Source organism: Nilaparvata lugens, chromosome 1 (genome assembly GCF_014356525.2).
Source record: "Nilaparvata lugens isolate BPH chromosome 1, ASM1435652v1, whole genome shotgun sequence".
In the NCBI taxonomy this organism is placed as follows: Eukaryota; Metazoa; Arthropoda; class Insecta; order Hemiptera; family Delphacidae; genus Nilaparvata; species Nilaparvata lugens.
The window spans coordinates 98,975,656-99,002,198 of record NC_052504.1 but is presented as its reverse complement, the minus strand read 5'-3'; the positions used below and the strand labels follow the sequence as shown (position 1 = coordinate 99,002,198).

General features: G+C 34.9%; 1 protein-coding gene across 1 annotated transcript in view; it reads left to right on the top strand.

Annotated features, from left to right (window-relative positions):
* The window catches only part of LOC111047472 (anoctamin-7-like), a 197,005-nt gene extending 175,737 nt beyond the window's left edge, over positions 1-21,268 (top strand). The window contains 9 exon segments of the mRNA XM_039419695.1: positions 4,821-5,041; positions 6,202-6,397; positions 9,668-9,834; positions 11,286-11,414; positions 11,879-11,972; positions 14,486-14,691; positions 16,277-16,501; positions 18,460-18,591; positions 21,029-21,268. Coding sequence (XP_039275629.1) covers positions 4,821-5,041; positions 6,202-6,397; positions 9,668-9,834; positions 11,286-11,414; positions 11,879-11,972; positions 14,486-14,691; positions 16,277-16,501; positions 18,460-18,591; positions 21,029-21,268 — 1,610 coding nt within the window.
* Positions 21,269-26,543: the final 5,275 nt, after the last annotated feature.

Here is a 26,543-nt window from a genome sequence, read left to right as displayed (position 1 = left end):
TCTATCTATCAATAAATCTGTGTTTTTTGACAATTTCTTAGTATTTTCATCTAATATGAATGATTACCACAATATCAACTTCTCACCTACACAAAACATGAACCATTCAAAGAATGTGTGATTTGATAGTTTACTTTAGAGGTTTCACCTGGTCTATGATAATATTAGCACCTTCTCTATGAGAAATTCATATCAATTACTGTGAACTCTTTTGAATTTGTTTGACTTCTAGGAGGTAAAACAATCATCGAGTCATTAGGGGTATTCACAATGTTGTTTTAGCCAGCTAAAGTGCTATTTGATAACTGTGGATTGTGAACGCCCCATCTTGAACCCTATCTGCTATTAGCTACTGCAGTAGCGATCCAAGCGGATAATTTTGTAACTTGAAGTTAGTTTGAAACTTAGACCAGTTATAGAATAGACACGCTGGGAAGTCTCTGAAGCCAACATCTACTGCCATATCGCCCTATCGTGACGTCATCATCGCATAGAAATCTTTTAAATTGTGTCTATTTCGGATGAAAGTAAATGATTATTCATAAGAATGGTGAACTCCCGCTGCGCTCCCACTGAAATAGACGCAATCTGCTATGGAAATCAATGTAAAACAACTCCACAGAAATGTTTTCTATCCGATGCTGACATCACGATGGAGCGATATGGCAGTAATGTTGGCTTCATCAACTTTCAGTATGAATAACATGGGGCGTGGTCTATTCTATACTGGTCTAAGGTTTGAAAAAATAAGGATTATAAACATAGGCTGCCGTTTTAACAGAGATAGCGGATTCAAACCTGCGCTATCTGCTATCTCGTCTGTTATTTTTTTCTAACGTACCACTATAGCATTGAGTTAACACAGACTTAGCAAATAGCTGGAGATAGCAAATAGCTCGACTTAGCCAGCTAACTCCTACATTGTGAATACCCCTTAATATGTTAAGTGTAATGGTTTAAATCAGTCTATAGTTTGAATCACCTTTTCTGACATGTAATCAGATCTGTAATCAATAACGGATCGATACTGTAAACTTGAATAAATTTTGAGTTTCGAGACATAAACCATTCATAGAATTTGTGGTTTGCCAGGTTTCTACACCGGTTGGCTGCTACCAGCTGCCTTGGTAGGACTGCTAGTGTTTCTGTACGGCGTGGCAACGATGCAATCAGACCGGTTGGCGATGGAGATCTGCAACAGTAGCGGGGAATACCTGATGTGTCCGCTCTGCGATGAGAAGATAGGCTGTGACTACTGGGACCTCAGCGACATCTGCGGTTATGCCAAACTCGCCTACCTATTCGACCATCCGGGGACGGTGTTCTATGCTGTATTCGTGTCGTTCTGGGGTGAGTTGGTCCTAAATTCATTCATTTTTATACATAATTTGAGATTTGTCAGACTTTGGTGAGGTCCATGCTGAACAGTTTCAGTAATTGATCAACATTGGTGTAGTCCATGGATTTGAACTTTGTAAAATTAATATTGATTGAATTATTTTGACATAGTGTATGAAGTATTTGATTAGCATTGGTGTAGTCCAAGAATGTACAAGCTAGAAATTCAAAATTACATAGATCTAGAATCGAACTACATTGAAATAATTATAAACAATAAATTATAACAAAATACGTACTTGGAAATATTGAGTTGATTGAAGAATTTTGAAGCTTGAAAATGAACGCAAACTTACACCTATATTAAGGTCCACGCTATAATGGCAGTATTAGATTAACAATGGTGTTGCTATCCTTGTCTATCATTTGACAAAACAGATACTGGTCTCCTTTTCTATAATGAGGTCCACGTTATTATGGCAGTGTAGAGAGATAGGAGAACAACGATGCCGATCCTCTGTCTTGCCAATGCCTTATATAGACGGTAGCTGATACAGGTTTATTGATGTAATATTAACTGTTCATTCTCGTTTAAAATAATCAATTACATTTTATGAAGCAAGAATTTATTTCTTTCGATAATTAATTAATAGTTTTTTATAATCATGATTCAATATTTAGTTAATCAATTATACTTCTACATTGTTAAAAAAACCATCTGTTAACCGAGCGAAGCGAGAAAGACATAACGCTATCCGGTTGTTGAATGATAGACAAGGATAGCAACACAATTGTTAATCAAACACTGCCATTATGACTGATAATAACCTCACTAGTGAGGTGAACGCTATAACGACAGTGAATAAAGATGAGGAAACAGCGTTGCCAATTGTCTGCCTCAATTAATTTATATTTCCACATTGTAAAAACGGATTCGGCAAAGTTGGCAACGTCGGATTCGGCAGAGGTGGTTGTGTATAGCGTTATCCACTTTGTCGAATGATAGACAAGGATAGCAATACCATTGTTAATCAAATGCTGCCGTTATAAAGTGGACCTCTTAAGATATGTGTCCAACCACAGATTTATAACAAATAGATATGATACTGGTTGTTCACAAGAGATTGATGATGGTGTAAGAACCGCAACCGGTATCTCTATTTTTCATAAAATCTATTGTTGGGCAACATAATCTAGTCTCCTCATCTATACTGAAATAAAGTAAAGAAGTGGATACACGTACGGAATAGGAAAATTATATTTGACGCATCATCACGTCTCAACTACTGGACTGATTAATTTGAAATATTGCATATAGATTCTTAATCAACCGAAGATGGTTATAGGCCTATTCTCAAGTCTTCAACATTCCATTACGTCAAGTTTATAGTTTGTCAAGTTTTAAAATAGACCCTTGTCGAGCCAGAGTTACCTGCTAGTTCACAATATAACGAGTAGCTATTTCGGAGTATGTGTAACAGTATCTAAATTTGGGAGAGGAATAGCACAAGGTTACCTTATTTTTTCTCTCCCTATTCGCCCTATTACCATAGGTAAGGAAAGTATTGCTTTCCGAAAAAAATTAAGGTACCCCAATTTCTAAATTTCTATACGTTTCAAGGTCCCTGAGTCCAAAAAACGGTTTTTGGGTATTGGTCTGTATGTGTGTGTGTGTGTGTATGAGTGTATGTGCGTCTGTGTACACGATATCTCATCTCCCAATTAACGGAATGACTTGAAATTTGGAACTTAAGGTCCTTTCACTATAAGGATCCGACACGAACAATTTCGATCAAATGCAATTCAAAATGGCGGCTAAAATGGCGTGAATGTTGTCAAAAACAGGGTGTTTCGTGATTTTCTCGGAAACGGCTCCAACGATTTTGATCAAATTCATACCTAAAATAGTCATCAATAAGCTCTATCAACTGCCACAAGTCCCATATCTGTAAAAATTTCAGGAGCTCCGCCTCATCAATGCAGATAGATTCCCAATTATCAGGCTTCAGATACAATTGGAACGAAAAAATTCAAGTGGAGTAGATTGAGCATGAAAATCTCTACAATTAATCTTCAGTAATATTTTCACCTAAAATTGAAAATAAGCTTTAAATTCGAGAAAATGTGATTATTCAATTGCAAATTATTGTTGATTCTATTAAATCATTCACTATGAAGAGATAGCGACCTCATGTGTGTCTCCAGCGTTATGCCCTGTCACCAGCTGGCTCAAATCTTTGAATAGTAGACTTGAGATGCGCGGGAACACTAGCGTCAGGTGATGAATTTTCATAATGGCAAGGAAAGTGGTGTGAGTGCGCCACACCAGATTTTTTTGATGATGTACTTACAATAATAATATTTATTCGACCAATCAACATACATTGTACAAATATTGCAAAATAACCACTTTCAACTAGTGTATCAAACACGTTCCCATGCACAATACATTGTATATCAAAGTTCAAAGTCTGTTCGAATTAATCACTAAATCAAATCAAAACAAATCAAATCAAATAATTTTTTATTTTGCATCAAAACAAATACAACATATTATAGTACAAGTTCCTTCTCTTGAGTATAATAACATACTGTAATTTAAAACTAAGAAATATATATAATAAGAGAAAAGGAAAAAAACAAACATGATTTTCACAGAGCAAAATAAAATTACTACTAACAAAAAAGAACAAAGTCTTTTGCCCGTTAGTAGGAGCTGACAACACTGCTAATTTTTATCAAAATATACTTTCACACACGCAGACACACACACTCTCACACATGCATATGGGAATCAATTTGAGCTTTACCATACAATTCAATAATAAATAGTCACAACCAACAACTAGATCTTGATTAAACTATTCATTCCATGGTAATAAAACAAGGCTTAGATTGCTCAAGTATAGATGACATTATGAAGAGAAAAGCAAAAAATGATAAACACTAGCTTTAAAAATAACACACAGACTGTCAACAAGGAAAAATAAATTCCTCACTTAGAAGTAAGGCATTAAAACAACAGTATCACAGTACAGACAAAATTGTGAAAAAATTGCAATAATAATAATAATATCAAATTAAAGACAAGGTTGTATATATAAAAAAAAACCCTAATTAATGAGTAGCCTACACAAAAATATTTAAGTTCATCAACACCACTGAGATGGTGTTTAATTATAGACAAAGTCGTAGAACTCATCAATGAGTACAACAAATAAAAAATAAATCAATAAAGGTAAAAAATAAAAGTATTATAGTTCTATAAACATCATTAAATCTTCAAATGACAAACTCAAAAGCCATTTCTTCACTTTCACTTTGAATTGCGTCAAAGAATTGATTCTCCTTATGTCAGTAGGGAGCAAGTTGTAATATTTGCATCCTAAAAATACAAAACTCTTTGTATACTAAAGAATAAAGCTTTCATCAGAACTATTCAGAAAGTATTGTGTTTTCATCAAATTTTTGATTTTTTGCAGCGGTGACATTTCTGGAATACTGGAAGCGCAAATCGGCTTCGTTGGCTCATCACTGGGACTGCATGGGCTTCCAGGACGAGGTGGAACGACCGCGACCTGAGTTCGCGGCGCGGGCGCCCTACCTCGAAGTAAACCCAGTCACGGGGATACAGGAGCCTAGCTTCCCGCGATCGTTGCGCAACAAACGGATAGCGGCAGGAATTGGAATCATTTTTCTCATGGTCAGTTATACTAGAGAAACAATAGCGTAAGTAGATATCCCATGGTATAGGGCGTTAGTGTCGTAATTTTCAATGTCAACTCAAGCCAATAGTCAACGTATTTCTTTTCCGTGAAACTTGTGATGCTGGTTGTTTCTCAAACTGTGCCGTTCATATACTCTCACCCCAACAAAACAGTGAAAATCGATAATAATCGACTGTAATCGGCTTGAGATAACAGTAAAAGTTACGTCATAAACTCCCTATACCATGGAATATCTACTTATGCTATTGTTTCTCTGTGGTTATATAGTCAACTTCATATTACCAGAAGTCATCATATTTTTTATATAGGTCTACTCATATCCTATATTAATGATACTACACATGATACAGTATAGTTTCAACTTGATACACAACAGCATGGGATATCCTCTTATGCTATTTTTCCTCTATGGCATCACCATAAATAATACAGTATCACTACACATGATACAGTATCACCACAGATGATACAGTATTATCTCAACTTGATACACAACACCATGGAATATCTTCTCATGCTATCGTTTCTCTATAGTATCACCATAAATGATACAGCATCACCACACATGATACAGTATAAACACAATATTATAGAGAATCATCTCAACTTGATACACAACACCATGGGATATCTTCTCATGCTATCTTTTTTCAATGGTATCTCTATAAATGATACAGTATCACCATAAAAACAATTCACTTGAATGGGCTACTTTCACTAATTGATGAAACAATATGGAAAATTGAAGTACCATTTATTTTTCAGTTGACATTTCAACTTGAAAATGACCTAAGTTATAGTCGAAAATAGTCGTAATATTTTGAATAATAAAGGGGTTTTCAAGTTTTGATATTGTTTCAGTTGTTATTCAGTTGACATTTCAACTTGAAAATGACCTAAGTTATAGTCGAAAATAGTCGTAATATTTTGAATAATAAAGGGTTCTTCAAGTTTCAATATTGTTTTATTAATTAGTATCACCATACATGATACAGTATCAACACACATGATACAGTATCAACACAAAATGATACAATATCTCATCTCAACTTGATACACAACACCATGGGATATCTTCTCATGCTATCTTTTCTCTATGGTAATAGTTGATTGCAAAATATTTGTATTGTTGCAGATTTCGCTGGTTATAATCTTCATAATAGCGGTGATCATCTACCGTGTGCTGGTGTCGATTCCACTCTTCCAGAACGCGACGTTTCGTGCGCAGGCGCAGATGATCGCCAATGTGTCCGGCGCAGTTGTCAACCTCATTCTCATAATGGCCATGTCACGTGTCTACGAGAAGCTCGCCTATCGTCTCACGTCCTGGGGTAAATTAATTAATTAATTATTTCAAAATTATTCAATTAAATTTCTAATTGAACGAGCATTAGCGATTTCTCACTTTGACTCACTCAAGGCCAAAGTCGTTGCATTGTTCCAAAGTCATTTGTATATTCTACAATAACTTTAAAAACAATTGATCAATCAGCTTCAAATTTAGAGAGCCTTTCCTTTTTTGGGAATGGACGAAGAAATCAGTAAATTTTGATGTCCAACGAACTTGATTTATGAGAAAGTTTGAAGAAAATACAGAATGATTCTTAATTATGGTAGAATAATTCAATTCGTGATAGTAGAGGTAAAACTAAGAAAAAAGTTCTTATAAACATATATTCATAAACGCTTCATTAGCAAGCTATACAGATTAATAAAGATTTCGCCCGGAATACATAAGAATACATTTTATTTAAATTTAGTTTACACAGCTTACATAATTCTTTTCTGAATTAAATTCTCTACAATTTTTATTTCTATAAATGATTTGTTTACTGGTAATTAAAGAAAGTTATTGGGCATCAAACGTAGAAGTCTGTGTTTTTCTACTTTTGTATATTTCAACTTTTTTCTCAAAAACTACTCATACTACAGTTTCCAGACTAGTTTTATCCAATTTTTCAGATATTTTTCCATATGAATCCAGCATAAGTTTTTCAAAAACTAGTCCCCAAACAATTTCAGCATCGGTGTATTTCACCAGAGGAACTGAATTCCAGGCGAAATCTTCCACCCTGTATAGCTCGCTTATGAAGCGTTCATGGATATGTAATATCACGTATTAAATTATTATACCATAATCAAGAATCACTCTATCTGTTCAAAATTTATAATTTCGATATGTTCAAAAGAGTCGAGAGCAGGAACTCGTTAACGCTCGTTCAACAAGAGAGTATAATTATTAGAATTTCATTTTCCTAAAAATATGGCATTCTCTGTTTGAAGTATTGTTGTTTATGAAAGAAGGATGTGTGTACACTGAGCTCCGCGTTCCTGGAGAAACTAATATAGTGGGGTCCACTTTATAATGACAGAGTAGAAAGATGTGAGAACAGCATTCAATTGACGATTCTCTGCCTTACTACTGCTTTCCATAGAGAATAGTTGATACCGGTCTATCTCATTTAATATTAACTGTTCATTCTTGTTCGGAATATTCAAGAATATTTTATTCGCAAAAATATATATTTTACAATGATGTGATTATACATTTCATGATTAGAATTCGTTATTTTGCTTATTAATTATATTTCTACATTGTCAAAAAACAATTTAGCAACGGTGTGGAGCTAGAGAAGGGTAGAGCTATCTGCTTAGTTCAATGATTTATTGAGTACTTTATTTATGTACATAACAATAGTGACAATAGCTTACAATACAGCAAAATTATAGATGAATTTACATAGTTGACCGAGCGAAGTGAGGTCTAAGATTCAAATCGCCGGTTTTGCATTTCTCTTTATGTTTATATCTTGCGCATTTACGGCAAAACGCGTTAATAGATTTTCATGAAATTTGACAGGTATGTTCCTTTTTAAATTGCGCGTCGACGTATATACAAGGCTTTTGAAAGTTTCTATTTTCAAGGATAATATAAAAGGAAGAGAAGCCTCCTTCATACGCCAATATTAGAGCAAAAATCGGACTATAGAATCATTCATCATAAATCAGCTGTCGAGTGGATTATAAATTGCATGCAATGACGCATGCGATTCTGCGATTCAATATCTCAATGTAACTTAGTGAGAAAACAGCTGTTGTGTCGAATATTAATTGCATGCAGTGAGGCATGCAATTGATAACTTGAAGTAGCATAGTGTTTTCTCCCAACTTTTCTCTGCTTTCAACTCGGTAAGCTTTTAATGATAGTAGCATATAGCTGTTTACATCAGATTATTAGCATTGTCGATACAACAACCCAAACAGCCATTAGTCGTTTATACACTGATATCTCACCGACACGACAGGACTGGACAAAATTTACTCTGATTGACAGTATTAGAAGAGACTGTGGTTTACAACTGCGCGAGGTCTAGTTCACAGAACTACTAGTATAGACTAAGAAAATAATGATTGAACTATATATGATATGAAAAAATCAATTTGAATTAACTATAGATAATATTGTTTTGCATCTACATAAATTGGCGGAGCTTTGGACATATCAATGTTCTTATTATGGCTCAATAGTTTCAATGTTTATTTAATATTTCCCAAATTTTTGACTTGATACTATATACAGTGTTTTGTTTTGGTTAATTTCCTATATCAACATTCTAAATTCAAAATCTTATTTGATTATTTTGGGGATCAAAATGTATGTGTTTAAAACTACTGAAGAATCATTACCTCTTTTGGACTAATATGCAATCAACATTCGGGAATGGAATAGTAAGGGCTAAGAGCCTGTTTTTTCGTTTCCAATCATTTTATGATTAAGTTGTTTTGTCATTGTTAAATAAATAAATGTCCATTCTTTGGAAGGAATATTCAAAATTTCCTTCCCACTAACTCTCTACCAATGATAGAGAGTGAATGTAGGAGAGAAGAAGTTGAAATTGCGGAGAGGGAACTACGGGCCAATCACAGTGAAGCACGTCTTTCTACACTTCTAAGCTCCACCCACTTTCTCACAATCGGGAGTTCTAAATAGTTCTCGATTTAGCTGGTAGATGGCAGCAAATACCGTGTGCTAGGCCTACCATAGCTGTTTAATTATATTTTTCACATCATTAAAAAATCTGCAACGTTGCAGAACTAGAAAAGTATAGCGCTATCTGCTATGTCGAATGATAGTAAAGGATAGCAACACCATTGTCAATATATTCTTACATCGTTAGAAAATCTGCAACGTTGCAGAGCTAGAAAAGGATAGCGCTATCTGCTTCATCGGATGATAAAGAAGGTTAGCAACACCAATGTTAATCAAATACTGCAATTATAACGTGGATCTCACTATAGTATTAAAGACCACACAATACCTCATATACCTTTTAAATTCCTAAACTCACTCCCAAGGAAACAATTCCTCCTTAGTTTATTGTTCAAAGTTAGCAAGTCTTTCTATTTATGTATATATGATTGTTTGTAGGCACCTGCTATAGAATCTATTTGGGTTCAGTGGAACCAATTTTGTAGTGCATTTCATTGAATAAAATTATTGATTAACCATATAAAAGATCATCAAAACCCAATTTTTAATATATGATGTTTGTTGGAACTCAATAGTATAATCTGTACATTACCATTTATTTCTGTTGCAGAAATGCATCGTACACAAACGGAATTCGATGACAACCTGACGTTCAAGGTTTTCATATTCCAGTTCGTCAATTTTTATTCTTCCATTTTCTACATTGCATTTTTCAAAGGCAGATTTGTCGGCTACCCCGGCAACTATACTCTCATACTTAGGCTTCGAAATGAAGATGTAAGTTGAAGTATTTTTACAAGGGAAAATTGAATAGATGAATAAAATAGATAACATCACATTGTCAAGAAACAAACGAGTCATAAGTAACGTCAAATACATATCATAATCTATAATGTAATAGAGGAAACAAATGGCTTATCTATACTATGATAAAGGAAAGAACTGGCTTATACACGTACGAGATAGGAATTTCACGAATGACGCATCACTACTGGACTGATCAACTTGGAATTTTGCTTATAGATTCTTTATCACCAAGGATGTATTTATAGTCCAACAAATATAGACATAAAAAAGGGGGTGTGCTTGCAATTTATATTGTAGTTCTGATTATTCAATATATTATTTGTATACATTAGAGAAGTCCAGAACCAAATTCTTCATGCAAAATTTCCTTGGGCTATATGCATGTGGCCCAAAAACCTCGTATTTTCGGTTCATTTTCCAGTTTTCAGCTATTTCCGCCAAATCCAGTGATCGGACAGAACAATTTGCTCTCGCTTCTTTCAAGATTATAAAAGTCTGAATGGAATGAGATAATCCGGAACTCTCTATCTCCAATGAGTACTAAGTTATGATTTTTCAAAAATGAGTGTAATTTAAAGAAAAAAAATCAATTCTGATGATATTAAGTATTTGATCAACAATATATCCCGATTGTTACAATCTAGATTCAAAATTCAAAATCTCTTTGGGCGTAATTTTGTGTTCTACAATCTGAAACTGGGTAGAACGCTCTATCTCATATAGATTTCTAGATACACCTGACAACAATGCTCCTTGTATTGTGGAAACACCTAATTTTTAGCTTCAACCATCATCACCATCTATATTGTCTTCACAGTGATATTTTTGTCTTCTTGTATTGTGGAAACACCTAATTTTCAGCTTCAGTCATCATCACCATCTATATTGTCTTCACAGTGATATATTTTGTCTTCACAATGATATAAGTTCATGAGATTATGATCTATGAGAATTTTTTCTACGGGGCTTTTGAGCCACTCTGTATATATAGCACAAAGAGATTAGCATGAAGAATTTGATTCTGGACTTGTCTCATGTAACCAAATAATATATTAAAAAATCAGAACTACAATATAAATTGCAAGCACCAATGTATATAGTAACTGGTTCTAGATTAAGATTCTTCAAGATTTCAGTTTGTCAAGTTTTCAGTTAGATCCTGGCGGAGCACGGGTTACCTGCTAGCAATTGAATAAAATTAATAACATTCCATTGTCAAGAAACAAAGAAGACATGAGCAACGTCGAATACATATCATAAAAAAACATACAATAAAACATGAATACTCACTCTAATTTCAAGGGCTACTGAATGTATTGAGACGCAATAGAATATATGATCAAGTATCAATATCAATAGAATATTATCTATTCATTATTATAGAATATAATATCATAATTATTGCATGTTCTTGTTTTCAGTGTAGCGCTGGAGGATGTTTAATAGAATTGGCTCAACAGTTGGCTGTTATTATGGTTGGAAAGCAGATAATAAATAATGCTCAGGAAATTCTGGTGCCGAAATTGAAGGCATGGTGGCATAACAAACAGGTATTCTTTTATATTTTATCACTTTTCTATTTATATACTTATTTTCCTCAATATTCCAATAATTGATCCAATTTAAACTCAATTTCAATTTGAACTCAAGTAAAATAAGGCTGAAATATCAGCTGTTCTATTTATGTTACTGGGAAGAAGTTTTTCAAGTATCTCAATATTTTTGAATTTGCTCCTGACTCCAATATGGTGCTATGGACTATCCAGAATCGATTGCATGGGAGCTAGGGGAACATATTGATGCGTACAGACTCGTGCACCACGAACACGATCATCTCGCCTCTAATCAGCTGATGCTCTGCTTATTATATCTGTATCTCACTGGTCCTGTACGACATCACCTGATGAGAAGAGAAATGTGCGTGTTCGTGGGCATAAGTCTGTATATACGCAACTTTAGACAAATAAACGTATGAATATACTTATATACATAATATATATATTTAATGTTCCAGGTGAAATTATCCAAGAAGAATAGAAAAACAAGATGGGAAGAAGATTATCAGTTAGTTGATAATGAAGGCCTCTTCGAGGAGTACTTGGAAATGGGTGAGTGGTTCTCTATTGAAGTGGAAAGATATATAGTGAAAAGATAGCATAGGAGGACATCCCATCATTTGTAGAATTCTTTAAAAGTTTGAAAGTTTTGTGTCAAATCACGGTGTTGTGTATCAAGTTGAGCTGATACTGTATCATACTGTGTTGATACTGTATCATGTTTATATTTCTATGGAAACTAATGGAATCTAACTATCTCTATTTTGAGAGTAGATAACTGAAGACAGAGAAGTCTGGAAAGGCGGATATTCTCTGCCGGATGTTGCCTATCATTCTGGCAATAGTTATAACTTTGTTGTTGTTGGCAGCTGTTAGAAAAATATTTCATGATGCAAATTATGTCATCAAATTCTTCAACCAAGAAATTTGCCTCCTACCAAAGACTCTCCTGCCAAAAGCTTCAGATTGTGATACATTTCAGCAAACGATATCTAGTTCCATTCCTCATATCATGTGCACTAGATACTCAAATGTTTTGTATTCTGACAGTGAACGTTATCTCTTCAATTATTTTGATTAGTGCGGTCGACGTTATAATGACAGTATCTGATTAACATTGATGTTGCTATCCTTATCTACAATTCGAAAGATCAGACAGCGCTATCCTTTCCTAGTACCACAACGTTGCCGGATTGTTTCTAAACAATGTAGAAATAATTATGGTTATTTACCAAGATACACAAACTCAATCATTAATATTCATCATCGAATCATTGAAAAACATTTTAGTCGAATAAAATTCATAATATATCATTTTTAACTAGAATAAACAGTCGAAATTCAATCAGCTATAGTCTATGAAGGTAGTGGCAAGGCAGATAATCGGCAACGCATTTCTCCTATCTTTCTCCACTGCCATTATAACGTGAATCTTACCATCGCTCCTTCCCTTATAGTGTGCCCCAGATACTCGACCAACACCAGATACCCAGATCTCCGTTTTCCAACAGTGAGCATAATCTCATTGGCTATTTTTATTAGTGGGTGACTTTATTCAGGACTTCCTATATACCAGACCTGCGCCTACAAAAAAAATGGCCGCCATATGTGGTGGCCGGCATTGATATTTTAAACGGGAACTAGACGAACTGAGATTTCGACAAACTGAGACGCTCTCTAACAGCTGATTAGTGATTTTTTTAGTAGGAATTTCTATAAGACCACCACATACGGCGGCCATTTTTTTTTCTAGGCTCAGGTCGGATAGTATATAGGAAGTCCTGCTTTATTACTACCAATATTGTTGAAATTTCTGTTTGCAAAAGATGCTGTGTTATTTGAATATTATTCACAGCTGTACATACAGATTGAGCTAGATTTAGAATGATTATTGTATATACATACTGTTCCACTATTTATATGAAACTTGAATATCTAGAATACATGAAGTGGAAAATGCACTCCAGTGTTGATCGTTTCTACCTGGTGTAGATCATCATCAGACTCTAAGGCCCGCCGCAAAGTAGACCCACGCTAATCCACGAAAAGCAACCCACGCCGTGGTATGTTTTGTAAACCATTGCTAGGCTTCTCCAGACATCTGTGTAATGCATGCAATTATAATCCACTTGTCAGCTGATTGATTGTGAATAATTCTATAGCAATGGTTTACAAAACATACCACGGCGTGGGATGCTTTTTGTGGATTAGCGTGGGTCTACTTTGCGACGGGCCTAATGCATGACTGAAGTGTGACGGTTGTAAGGCGCATTGACGGCTTAAATTATAAATATTGAGGCGAGGTGGGACCTTCCCGCAAGGGACTACCCACCAACAGAAGCCATACGAATTTGATTTGATAATAATAATAAAATGGCCTTCATTCAATTCCACAATAATTGAAATACAGAAGGAATCAATATTATAACATTTTTCGCGGGTTTTTACTCAATGGCAAAGTGCCGTCTGGAGGAGAATTCAATTTAAATATCGGGCACCGAGCTTCGCTCGTTATTTTTATTTATTGATAAACAGAACACAATTCTTTGAAATGATCGTGTTTATATTTTACAGCTGGCTATTTACGTCAGCTTATGAATTTCAGGGATGAGATATTTTGATTCACCACAGACGCACTTGCTCACTCACTTTTTATTATCCACAGACTGCGAAAGTCTCAGTTGTTTTTCCAATGATGAATTATCCTTTTAATGTCGTTCAGCGAGTTTTCCAGGGATAAGACCTAGTGCAATCGAATTTTCATATCTTAAACCTACTATGTTCCAAATTTTGTGGAAATCGCTAGAGCCGTTTTCGAGATCTGTTGAACATAAATAACCATAAATAAATATAAAAATACAGAAATTGCTCGCTTAATATAATATGACAAAAATAAATATAACCAAATATAAAAATACAGAAATCGCTTGCTTAATATAATAGGATGTCTAATTATGACCTAAACAAGGTCGAAACAATCGTCACTGCCAATGGTGAGTGCATTTTTTACTTTACAAGTGTTTTAAAATTCAAGTTTTGGATTAAAAATTTATCTTTGTATTTAGTTTTGCAGTTCGGTTTCATCACGATATTCGTGGCGGCTTTTCCGTTAGCTCCACTATTCGCCCTCCTCAACAATTGGGTGGAAATTCGGCTGGATGCGCAGAAGTTCGTTTGTGAGACACGGCGCATCGTGGCTGAACGCGCCGAAAACATCGGAATTTGGTTCAAAATTCTGGATATGCTCGCTCATCTGGCTGTTATCAGTAATGTGAGTTGTATTATTTTCTCTGCAATTAAACGAGCGTTATCAAGTTTTTACTTTCGACTCTAGACCAAATTCACATTCGTTTGTATGTTCTACAATAAACTTTCAAGAATCAAGAATTTTATTTATTTTTTCTTTCAAGGAACAATCACTTTACTCACAAAAACCAGTGCATTCTTTATGAATATTACAAATTTCTTAGCTATATTATTGTTCAAAGTGGACTCGCATGCTTTTTGTGTCTCTCATTTCACTTTCTCCCTCCCCCATTCTCCCCTTTTCCACTCCTTTCACCCTATTTGCTACACGAATTACAATCCAAGCCTATCAGGGCAGTTTAGATGATTTTATAGCAAGTCATAGCCTACTACAAAACAAACCTGGACATCTAAGTTTCACTTGATTTGCATATGCAAGCTAAATAATGCGTTCCGCGAGATTTCTTTTTAAAAAGAAATCTTTATTTTTAAAAAACACAAAACTTGGAATAAAACAATTTAAACAAGTGAATTTTGATAAAGTGAGTACCTCTCGCTTTGTTGTTGTAAGCAGGTTGCAAGCTGGCTCCAACAGTTCCAGAAGAGTTCCAAAGAAGTTGTATAGAAACTGCTGAATGCTGTAGATTCTCACGATGTAACTTGCATAATCATAAATATACACTTTCCTTGTGCATATATACACTTTCCTTCGTTATATATTTCTATTTGTATGCTATAACCTGGATAGATAGTTTGATTTTATTTTATTTCTTATCAAGCTGTCAAAGACCTGAATATTTTTGTGAATTTGTGTGTGTGTGTCTATTGTTTGCCATATATAGTTTTATTTTATTTTATTTCTTATCAAGCGATCAAAGACCTGAATATTTTTGTGTATTTGCGTGTGTGTATTTATCTGTTTGCCATACGCTAATAATAATAATAATGCTACAAAATCTCTACAAAAAAGCAATTTGCATCATCAACCAATCAGATACTTCGAACGCTTTGATCACTCAAATTGAAATTCTCAAGAAATAGACCCGGTTGCACAAAAGCTGTTGAATTTCAATCATGACATTTAATTTTTCGACAACTAATCAAAAAAGGTTTTTCTGCAAAAAGTCGAACGTCCAAAAATTAATGTGTGTGTAACGTAGTAAACAAGCTGCAAATTTTGAAATAAGTTGTCAATGAGCGAGTTTTCCGGATCGGGGGGCTCACTAGTGATATAGTAATTATTATTGTTCATCATGATCTAATATGCGTGTTACCAGAGACAAAAATATATTCTTTAAATAAAGTATATAAAGTTTTATTATTCATTAGAAATTTATTTTTTTATTGTGATTTTTTTGTTTTTTGATTCCTTTAATGTATATTGTATTGTGTTGATTTGAATAAAATCCATTGACTATAATGATATGAATACCAATAAAGTATTATTCTCTCCATGATAATGATGGTATGGTAGTGGCACAATAATTGTTTATTATCATCTAACGTACATGCTACCAGAGACAAAAATATATTCTTTAGAAGAAGTATATAAAGTATTATAATAATATAAATATTAAATAAAGTATTATTTTCTCCACGGTTTTACGTAGGGCTTCCTGATAGCATTCACGTCAGAGTTCCTGCCTAAGCTGGTCTACCAATACGACCACAACTGGAGTCTGAGTGGCTATGTGAATTTCTCGTTGGCCTATTCGCCGAACGGCACACTTTCGCGACAGTGTCGATATCGTGGGCTGCGCGACCAGGAGGGCAATCACACACCCTTCTTCTGGCGACTGCTAGCCGTGCAACTGGCTTTTGTCATCATGTTCGAGGTAAATCATCATCATCATCATCATCATAATATCATTATTATTATCATTATCATTATCATCATCAATCAATAATTTTATTCCATTCAACACAAGATACATAAAATGAATGAAAATACTAAACAACTCAATCAAAATACAAATTTCAAATAAAAATACTAGATTCAGGCTCCATGGTGGGGTGTGCTGGAAAGGAATAAAGGAGGAAAAATACCTAGCCAACTATGGTTTCCCATGTGGTAGAAATCGTCCAAAAATCGATGTGTGTGTAAAGGTGCGTACAGATATACGCGCCGCGAACATGAGCAATTCAATTTTAATCAGCTGACTATATCTGTAATTTTACAGAAACGGTAAGATACAGATATAAAAAGCTTAGTATCAGCTGATTATAAGTGAATTGCTCATGTTCGCGGCGCGTATATCTGTACGCACCTTTAGAGCTTGTTCACATGACAGTGATTTACGCCCGTTTGTCGCTCGATCGGCAAATCGCTCGGTTTGCCAGTCTCGTATACATGACAGCGATTCATGAGCGGTTTGCGTTCGGTTGAGGGTTCAGTGAACCTTGCTAGTCGGGTTAGGTTAGGTAGGAACTAGATACTACAATGAACTATGATCCTCTAGCTAACTTGAACTGAAAATTGTAATAGAATGAATTTCTAATTGAACTGAAATTGTAATAGAATGTGCACTATGTGAACTGCTCTGATCGAAACCGCTCGGTTGACTGAAGGCATGTGTACGCTCTCATGCCTGCTCTAGTATATCGAACCACCCGGCAACCGAGCGACAACCGAGCGGTTGGACTGGAAACTTCAACCGCCGCGATTCGCCGGCGACTGCTCAAACCTAGCGTTGCATGTGTACGGCACCATGTGTTTCCCTATAGAGCTTGTTTCTCATGACAGCGATTTACGCTCGATTGGCAAATCGCTCGGTTTGCCAGCCACGTATACATGACAGCGATTCATGAGCGGTTTGCGCTCGGTTATAATAAATAATTACTAGGCACAACATCTATGTACTCAATCTTAATATCTTAATCTATGTACTTAATCACTATATTACTCTTCACATTATTATATTACTGCTCTGATCGAAACCGCTCGGTTGACTGAAGACAACGTGTGAATGTGTGAGTGATTGGTTGCTAATTTTTCTTTCTTTCTTCTTTTTCTACGTCTCTATAAATTCATAATTATCATATATTCATTCCTGCTCGCAGAAGTAGAGTTTTGAACTCTCAGCAAGCAGTATTTTTCTATCCAATTCACAAATTAGTCCTGGTTTTTTAGCATGTTCGAATTCTTGTCTGATGTTATGGTTTAATAAATTAGACTTTTATGTACTTTATAAATTATTAACTTATTACTCTATATTTGTTAAGCTGTATTATTTTTCTCATAATTGTAATATTGTGAACTAGATTGAATAAAATGGAATTTGACATGTGTACGCTCTCATGCCTGCTCTAGTATATCGAGCCGCCCGGCAACCGAGCGACAACCGAGCGGTTGGACTGGAGACTACAACCGCCGCGATCCGCCGGCGACTACTGAAACCGAGCTATGCACGTGTACGGCACCATGTGTTTCCCTATACCTGGCAATCGCTCTGTTGTTGGTCAACCGCGCTTAAATCGCTGTCATGTGAACAAGCTCGGTTACAGGATAAAGGCTTAACTTTAACTGGCTAAAGGCTTTGAAAGAGGAACAGCTGTTCGACATCAGCTTCTAACATACAATAAACAACAACTTACAATAGATAAATAACTGAAAAATTCTAAGCTCTTAGTTAGTGGAGCTAAATGAGCTCAATCAGTCACCCTTCCATTCTCAATTGTATAGTGACTTTTTCATTTTATTCATCCCCTTGTTCGAGAAAGAACTATCTTGATTGTAACTGAATTATAATGATTTTTGTATGATGATGGTTACTTGATTTTTGTATGTTTGCAGCATGTGGTGTTCGGTGTATGTAGGCTGATTGACATACTTGTGCCTGACATCCCTGAGAGTTTGGATAGAAAGATAAAACGAGAAAGGTACCTAGCCAAGCAAGCCCTACAGGATTCTGAAACCATTCTCAAGGTAATTTTCAATTTAATTCAATTCAATTCATCCACAACGCACAAAAATACAATGAGAACAACCATATTTACCTATTAAATTATTTGTAGATCCAATTACAAAACATATGAATATGTACGGGGAAGAACAATAGCCAAAACTGTTCTATTCTCAAATTTTGATAATGAATAACATGTCCAAGAAAAATAGGTTTTATTTCTACTGTTCGAATACCAAGTTCAATTTTCGAGGAGAAGGAGGAGGAGGTGGAGGAGGAGAAGGAGCAGAACAAGAAGAAGGAGTAGAAGAAGAAGAAGAAGAAGAAGAAGAAGAAGAAGAAGAAGAAGAGAAGAAGAGAAGAAGAAGAAGAAGAAGAAGAAAAAGAAGAAGAAAATCCAGGAGTAGCAGAGAAAACTTCCATACTGTAAATAATAGATAATATTCTTATTATTAATTCTATTCTATGTTAGCAGAAAGGATTTGCGTGTGCGGCGGGTTGCCTAACTTACTCCCGAAACATAAGATCTACTATTATTATAGTGATGTCCACGTTATAATGGAAGAATTTGACTAACATCGGAGTTGCTATCCTTGTCTATCATTTGACAAAGCAGATAGCGTTATCCAGTTCAAGCTCCACAATGTTGCCAGATCGTTTTACAAAAATGTAGAAATATAATCAATTAACAAAATATTCAATCTCGTCATGTATTATTCTTAATCATTGAAAGAAATATGCTCTTGCTGAATAAATGATTATTTCGAAGGATAATGAACAGTTATCAGCATCTTCCTTAGAAGGCAGTGAGAAGGCTGAGAATCGGCAACGCTGTTCTATCTTTCTCCACTGTTATTAGAGCGTGAACCCCACTATAGTACCAATTAAACAGGCTTAGCACCCTGCCCTGTTTTCAAGGATTAATATAAATTCGATTTTCTCTTGAAATCCTACAAAAAATATAGAAAAATACTATATTAATAGTACTATAAAAATATAGTACTAGAAAAATACTATATTAAAAGATATTTAATATCTTTTTATAACTATATTTTCTCTATCCTCTTGGTTAGAACTTGATGCCCAGGGATCACTACAGTATTTTTCACATCCTTTGTAAGATTTCAATTTGATTTTTTCCATTCTCTGCTACAACCTGTGCGGAGATTGGTTTGAAATTTGGAACACAAGCGACCTATGCCATGAAATAATATCTTCTTTTGCTATATATTTTCTATGCTTGAGGTCAAATGTCCATAGGGTAACACCCTGTCCTGTTCCCAGGGATTAATATAGTATTTTTCTACATTTTTTTGAAGATTTTAAGACAAAAATCGAATTGAAATTTGGAACATAAACGACCTATATCATGAGATACCTTCTTATGCTCTATTTTCTCTAAGCTATTGGTCAAACCTTGATGTGGTAGAACCCTGTCCTTTTCTCAGGGATTAATCTAGTATTTTTGTAATAAAAAGAAGAAGAAGAAGAAGAAGGAGAAGGAGAATAAAAAGAAGAAGAAGAAGAAGAAGAAGACGGAGAAAATTGTTATTTTTAATTCTTTTATAATACCTTATGTAAGGGAAATTTCTGTTCTGGAGCATCAAGATGGCCATCATGCTACAGAAGGCTGTAGCAGCCATCTTGACCAATTGTGCTGTGTGTTATTTCCTGTATTCAATTTTTTATGTTCAGTTATTTTTTGTCATAGTCATTCAATCTCAGCTGTTTTCCATGCATGAAATCAAGCCGGTAAACAGCTGTTTGCAGAAAAAATAAACATAATATGATTCTCATTACAGCATACTCTACTGTGATGAAACCATATGTTTTCTTTACAGTCGAGTATGTTTCCTAGTTCCGAAATAGGAACAGCAAAACTGCTATAGTGAGGGCCATGTTATAATGACAGTATTTGATCAACACTTTGGTTTTGCTATCCTTGTCTATCATTCGACAAAGCCGGTGGTACTAACCTTTTCAATATTCACGATACCAATTATGTTTTTGACAGTGTAGAAATATAATTAATTAATGCAGAGAATCGGCATCGCTATTCTCCTATCTTTATCCACTGCCATTATAACGTGGACCTCACTATACAAAGATAACCACCTCCAGCACTCCAGGTGGAAGTTTTGTCAACTTCCACAAAATTCCTGATTCGGAATTTGTAAACTAGGTTATGTTTATAGAATGCATTTAGTAACTTCAGCACAAGCAGGTAATGTTTCCTATTTCTGAATTATTATTCTTCTTTAGATTATTATGACAAAAGAGTGTGCATTACATGGACGTGAATTTCTTTTGCAGTGCTCGAATGAAATTCTAGTCTCGGCTAACGCCTCGACTAGAAACATCATTATCGCCTGCAAACGACTCCTTCCCGTCCTTGTGACGAAAGATACTATTCATGATCAGTTATATTCTGCAGTTCAATTTCTGTGTTTTTCTTTACAGGTTGTAGCCGGCGTAGAACCTCCCGACGCGATAGACAAGTCTAAAAAAATGGTGCTCGATCTAACGGCCGAACTGGGAGACGGCTCCGATTCGCAAGCGAGCAGCCAACAGGCTCTGATCGGTGGCGGAGCGAGCTCTAGTGGCGCTGCGCTGCGGACAGAAACCGAAGCTACAGTCTCCTCATCAGCTGTCGCAAGCGAGCAGCCAACAGGCTCTGATCGGTGGCGGAGCGAGCTCTAGTGGCGCTGCGCTGCGGACAGAAACCGAAGCTACAGTTTCCTCATCAGCTGCCGGCTCCGCAGCAGCTGCCGGCACCGCTGCTGCAGTCACGGCAGATGACGCCGGTCAGCTGATCGCGACCTCGACGTCGCACGCGACGATACACCGGCAAAGACCGCGCCCGCACAGCGCGCATTCCTGACCTTGGGCGTCCACTTTGTAAACACATGGCTCGCACGTCTGTGAGATACTCGTTATAACGTCAGCACCTGATCCACAAGACAGCTTTCTATAGTGAGGTTCACGTTATAATGGCAGTATTTGATCAACATTGGTGTTGCTATCCTTGTCTATCATTCGACAAAGCAGATAGCGCTATCTTCTTCCACCTTTGAATTGTTACAAAGTCAGTTTTGGCTCTGATGAACCAAAATATTTCATCTCAATTTTGATTATTTTCCACCAAATCATGAGAAAATATATATTTTTCGCTCCACTTGGATGTAATGAGCTGGTTTTCGTGCGTCATATGGACACCGAAAATGATTGTTTTCTGACCAGGCCGGTAAAAGTTTTACGGCCCTAGGGCAGTAAAATAACCTTGAAGTCAGCTGATTCTGATTTGATGTGAACGTGTTTACAAAATGGTTTATGAAACGGAATCAGTTTATGCTTCTAGAATTGAATAAGTATTTTGCAATAAGATACTATCATTTTATTTGGATGAATAAAATACAGATAAGATATATATTATAAACTATTCAAATTCGATTTTCAGAGTAGGATAGAACTTCTAAACTAAACTTCCAAAGTCAACAACAACAAGCATTGTTGACGTTGACATTATTCAGATTGGCCAAATTTCAAGTGTGCTAAAACAGCTGATCAAAAAACTTTTCATTATTTATGTTTATTATTCAAAAATCAAAACATTTATAATAATATCATGTTATTGTCATTTGGAAGAATAAAAAGTATGAACTCAACCTCTTACATAATTGAACATAATCTTTCAGGTTATTTAGACAAATCAGAATAAAAATACTTGGACAATTTCCTGATATTCAGATTACCTCAGGTTTGCTAGAGCTATGACCTTCCTATTTTGCTTTCGGAAGTGCCTAATAAACAATTATTCTCATATTTATATTGTTTATTTTTCTGTGTGGCGAAAAATAACGTTCTCACCATGGGCAAAAATGTTTTTGCGGCTCTCAATCTTTTCTAGTCCTCGGCCTATGGCCTCGGACTTGAAAACCGATTTCGAGCCGGAAAAGTCTCATTTTCGGCCCTAGGTGCGAAATATACTATTCCACGTTTCAATGCAGTATTTGATCAACATAGGTGTTGCTATCCTTGTCTATCATTCGACAAATCAGATAGCGCTATCTTCTTCCACCCACACATTCTTATAAAGTCGGTTTCGGCTATGAAGAACAAAATATTCGTCCCAACTCTGGAAATCAATCACCAAATCTTGAGAAAATATTATGTTTTCTTTGATTATTATTAACAAAAATTGATATTAATATTTCCTACATCATATATTTAGGAATAACTTGGATCACAACCATCTAAATCTAATATAAAAGGCGGTGGTAACAGAAGATTGGCTACTCTGTTGTCCCATCATTTGCACTGACTCTATAACGAGAATCTCACTCATATAGGAATGCTTGAGGGAGGTGTCACAGGGTAACAGAGAGGGCTATCAAAAATAGTTTACCTGTTTTTGGAATGTTAACGTTTATTTATAGGCCTATATCTTGCCTTTTTGACTAGGTTATAATTATTGAATCTGTTTCCAGCATCAGTTCATCACAAAAGGTTCAACAGAAGCCGAAGACCTCCCAAATACACCACAGCGATTTCTATGGAACTCTACGGGTACACAGTAACGGGAAGACTCTAAAAATACAATATTATAAAATAAAAATACAAAATTCATAAATGAATTTGTATAAATATTTGCAGGTAACCCAAGCTCCACAAGGGTCTGATTGAACAAGAAAGTCTGATTGACGTACTTAAATTCTTGAACAATTCAAAATAGACCTATAACCATCCTCGGAAAATTATGAATCTATATCCAAAGTTTCAAGTTGATCAGTTGAGTAGTTCAGACGTGATGATGCGTTATTCGTGAATTTTCTATCCCGTAATGAAATCTTGAAGAATTGAATATAGGCCTATAACCATCCTCGGAAAATTATGAATCTCTATCCAAAGTTTCAAGTTAATCAGTCGAGTAGTTCAGACGTAATGATGCGTCATTCGTGAATTTCCTCTCTGTTTATAAGCCTATACTTCCCTTTATTATATGATAGATTTTCTGTCGGTAACTTCTGCCTCTCACACCCTCTCTGTTACTCTAAAGCTGCGTTTCCACCAAAGTTATTAACAAAATGTTAATAACTGAATCCTGATAGATTCTATTAGATTGAACATAGCTTATCATACACATGATGAACATATGTGTTTTTCAAGTTCCGACCAATCAAATAGAATCTATAAGGATTAAGTTATTAACATTTTGTTAATAACTTTGGTGTAAACCCAGCTTATGATGTGTATGTGTGTGTTTGTATTTGAGCCAATATCAAATTAGGTAAGAACTGAATAAATTATTATTGAAAGAGATGACTGTGATATTAATGTAATAAAATAGCATATTATATATCGCTTACACTTGTACGTATTCAGCAATGCAATTATTAGGAAGACAAAAATACTAAAGAAAATTCAGCAATAGCCTACACAATCTAATAATTCGATACAGTTTAGAAAAAATTCAAAAGCAGTTAAAGTTAGAAAAATATTGTACAAAACCCCTCACAAATATATTTGAAGAAGTCTTCAAGCAATTTATTTGACTGCAGATTAGTGAAATAAGGTTTAACTGAGTTGTTCGCTGATTAATTGAAAGATTTCCAGTGTTAAACGGAGATCAAAATTTGATCGGCGTCAAGCAACGATCCACTTGAATAGTTGTAGTTTTAAATCAAAAAGTAGTTCATAGTTCATTGTAAAAACTAATCCATTAGGGTCTGTAACAAATTGAACCTTTCATCTCAATATCAGTAGTGTTAAACCAGAATATTTTTTCTTTATTATATCTATAAATAGCTCATTGTGAGATCTATATTAATAATTTTTACACTTTCATTTCCATCTTCTATATTTTCATGAAGGGTGCTATTAATATTAATTATCATTTCTCAGTTCTCTTAGCATAAGAACAAGAGGTTGATGAACCGGATATTGGAAAATACATTCAACAAAATTTTGATTTCATCCAAATTAAGTGGGTGAGAAATCTAGAATACATCTAGAATAATTGGTTATCTATTACAGTAATTAGTTATCTATCCACCTAACTATAGATGCAAGGAAATTATCAAGCATATATAGTAGGCTGAATATCATTTAATATATTATTCCTACAGTTACGTTGAACAGTGGCCATTGCTGCACTGATTACAGAACGCAAAGAATCACTTTTCCGCTCTAGTGCGGGAAAAATTTTTCTGCACTCCAGATTTGCAACATGGCAACGCAAAATACTTAGTAGGTTATATGGAGCAACAGTGCAGCAAAATCAAAATGAAGTTGGTAACAGTGACTGCTGTGGCTGCTATAGTGAGCAGACGTGCAACGAAGCACAACGCGCTAATTATTAATTAGATATTATAACCAAGGACAACGAGGACTTTAGGATTTTAGGATTAAGGTTTTTATCAATAATAAAATTACACAGAAAAACATTTGATGGATTTCAGGCAATTTTACCCATAATTACCCACTTTTTATATTCAATGGTAACTGTAGGAAAAACTTAATGTGAAATACGTGCGCAAAGTTGCTCTGCTGCACTCAACAAACCATTCCGCCCTCGCCTACGGCTCGGGCGTAAACGTTTCTTGAGTGCGCAGAGGATCTTTGCGCACGTATTCACATTGAATTTTTCCTACAGTTACCATTGAATATGAGAAGTGGTTGATTATGGGTAAAATGATGGCTGAAATCCATCAAATGTTTGTCTGTATAATTTTGTCATTAATAACAACTTTATTTATATTAAACTTGATAATTAATATTGAAAATATTATAAAATATAAATATTGAACAATTGAAAATTAATAATCAATAATTTATTCAAATTAAAAATTGAATTAATCCAATTGATTTGAAAATTTGAATAATTTTGAGTAAATCTTAATTTCTAAATAATTTTTCAACCAATAAATTTATGAATTAAAAAATATTATTTGAAATGATGAATAATTAATAATATTCAAAATGTATAATTCAATGAGTTCTCATTTTTATTCATTTGAAAATCAGAAAAAATATAGATAGAACAAATTTGCATTCAAAATACACGCCAACAATGTCAACAGCTGATTGGGATGGCTGCAAGATAATACACAAAATATTAAGAATACGCAAAGTAATACTTTGCGCACTGGAGCGGAAATTGCGATTCTTTGCGTTCTGTAATCAGTGCAGGAATGGTCACTTTTCAAGGTAACTGTAGGAAAAAAAATATTTTGTTAATAACTTTGGTGTAAACTCAGCTTGAGAACGGCACAGTATAAGAGACTACCAGCGTCACATAGCTTCACCAAAAACAACTGTTGGAACTATGGGCTTGAGTTAACAATGGGATTTTGAACATAAACGCCCTATATCATGGGATATCCTCACATGCTATTATTAAAATACACCATTGTAATAGCCCAGCAATTCAAAGTTTAAACTCAGGGGAACTTGAAACGTATAGAAATTTAGAAACTGGGGTACCGTACCTTAATTTTTTTCGGAAAGCAATACTTTCCTTACCTATGGTAATAGGGCAAAGAAAGTAAGAGGTATAGAAGTATTCTTGTTTAGAAAAAATCACGATTTGAGAAGCTTGTTGAACATGTAGGCCTATTTTAAAAGAATGAGTATTATTAAACGAGAATCCCAATTATAAATGCTGTGAATCAATTTAGTTTTTAATTTTAGTCTTCGCGGTGATTTACAGAATTTAATTGGGATTTGTACACTTTTTTTATTTTTTCACAAATTGGATAATCGTTTTCAATATAATATTGTTAAGATCATTATAAGAGTGAGAAAAAGTGGTAACTGAAATTTTTAAGTTGTCTAATAAGCGAGTTATGGGTTGTTGAAGTGCTAACTCCGTTTTCTTTCCAGATCATAAACGGTTTCGAATTTTCCATTAGATTTTTTCTTAATACATCCCAGTAAATCATTGACTTTGCTCTAAAACGCATTTTTTCGAGATTAA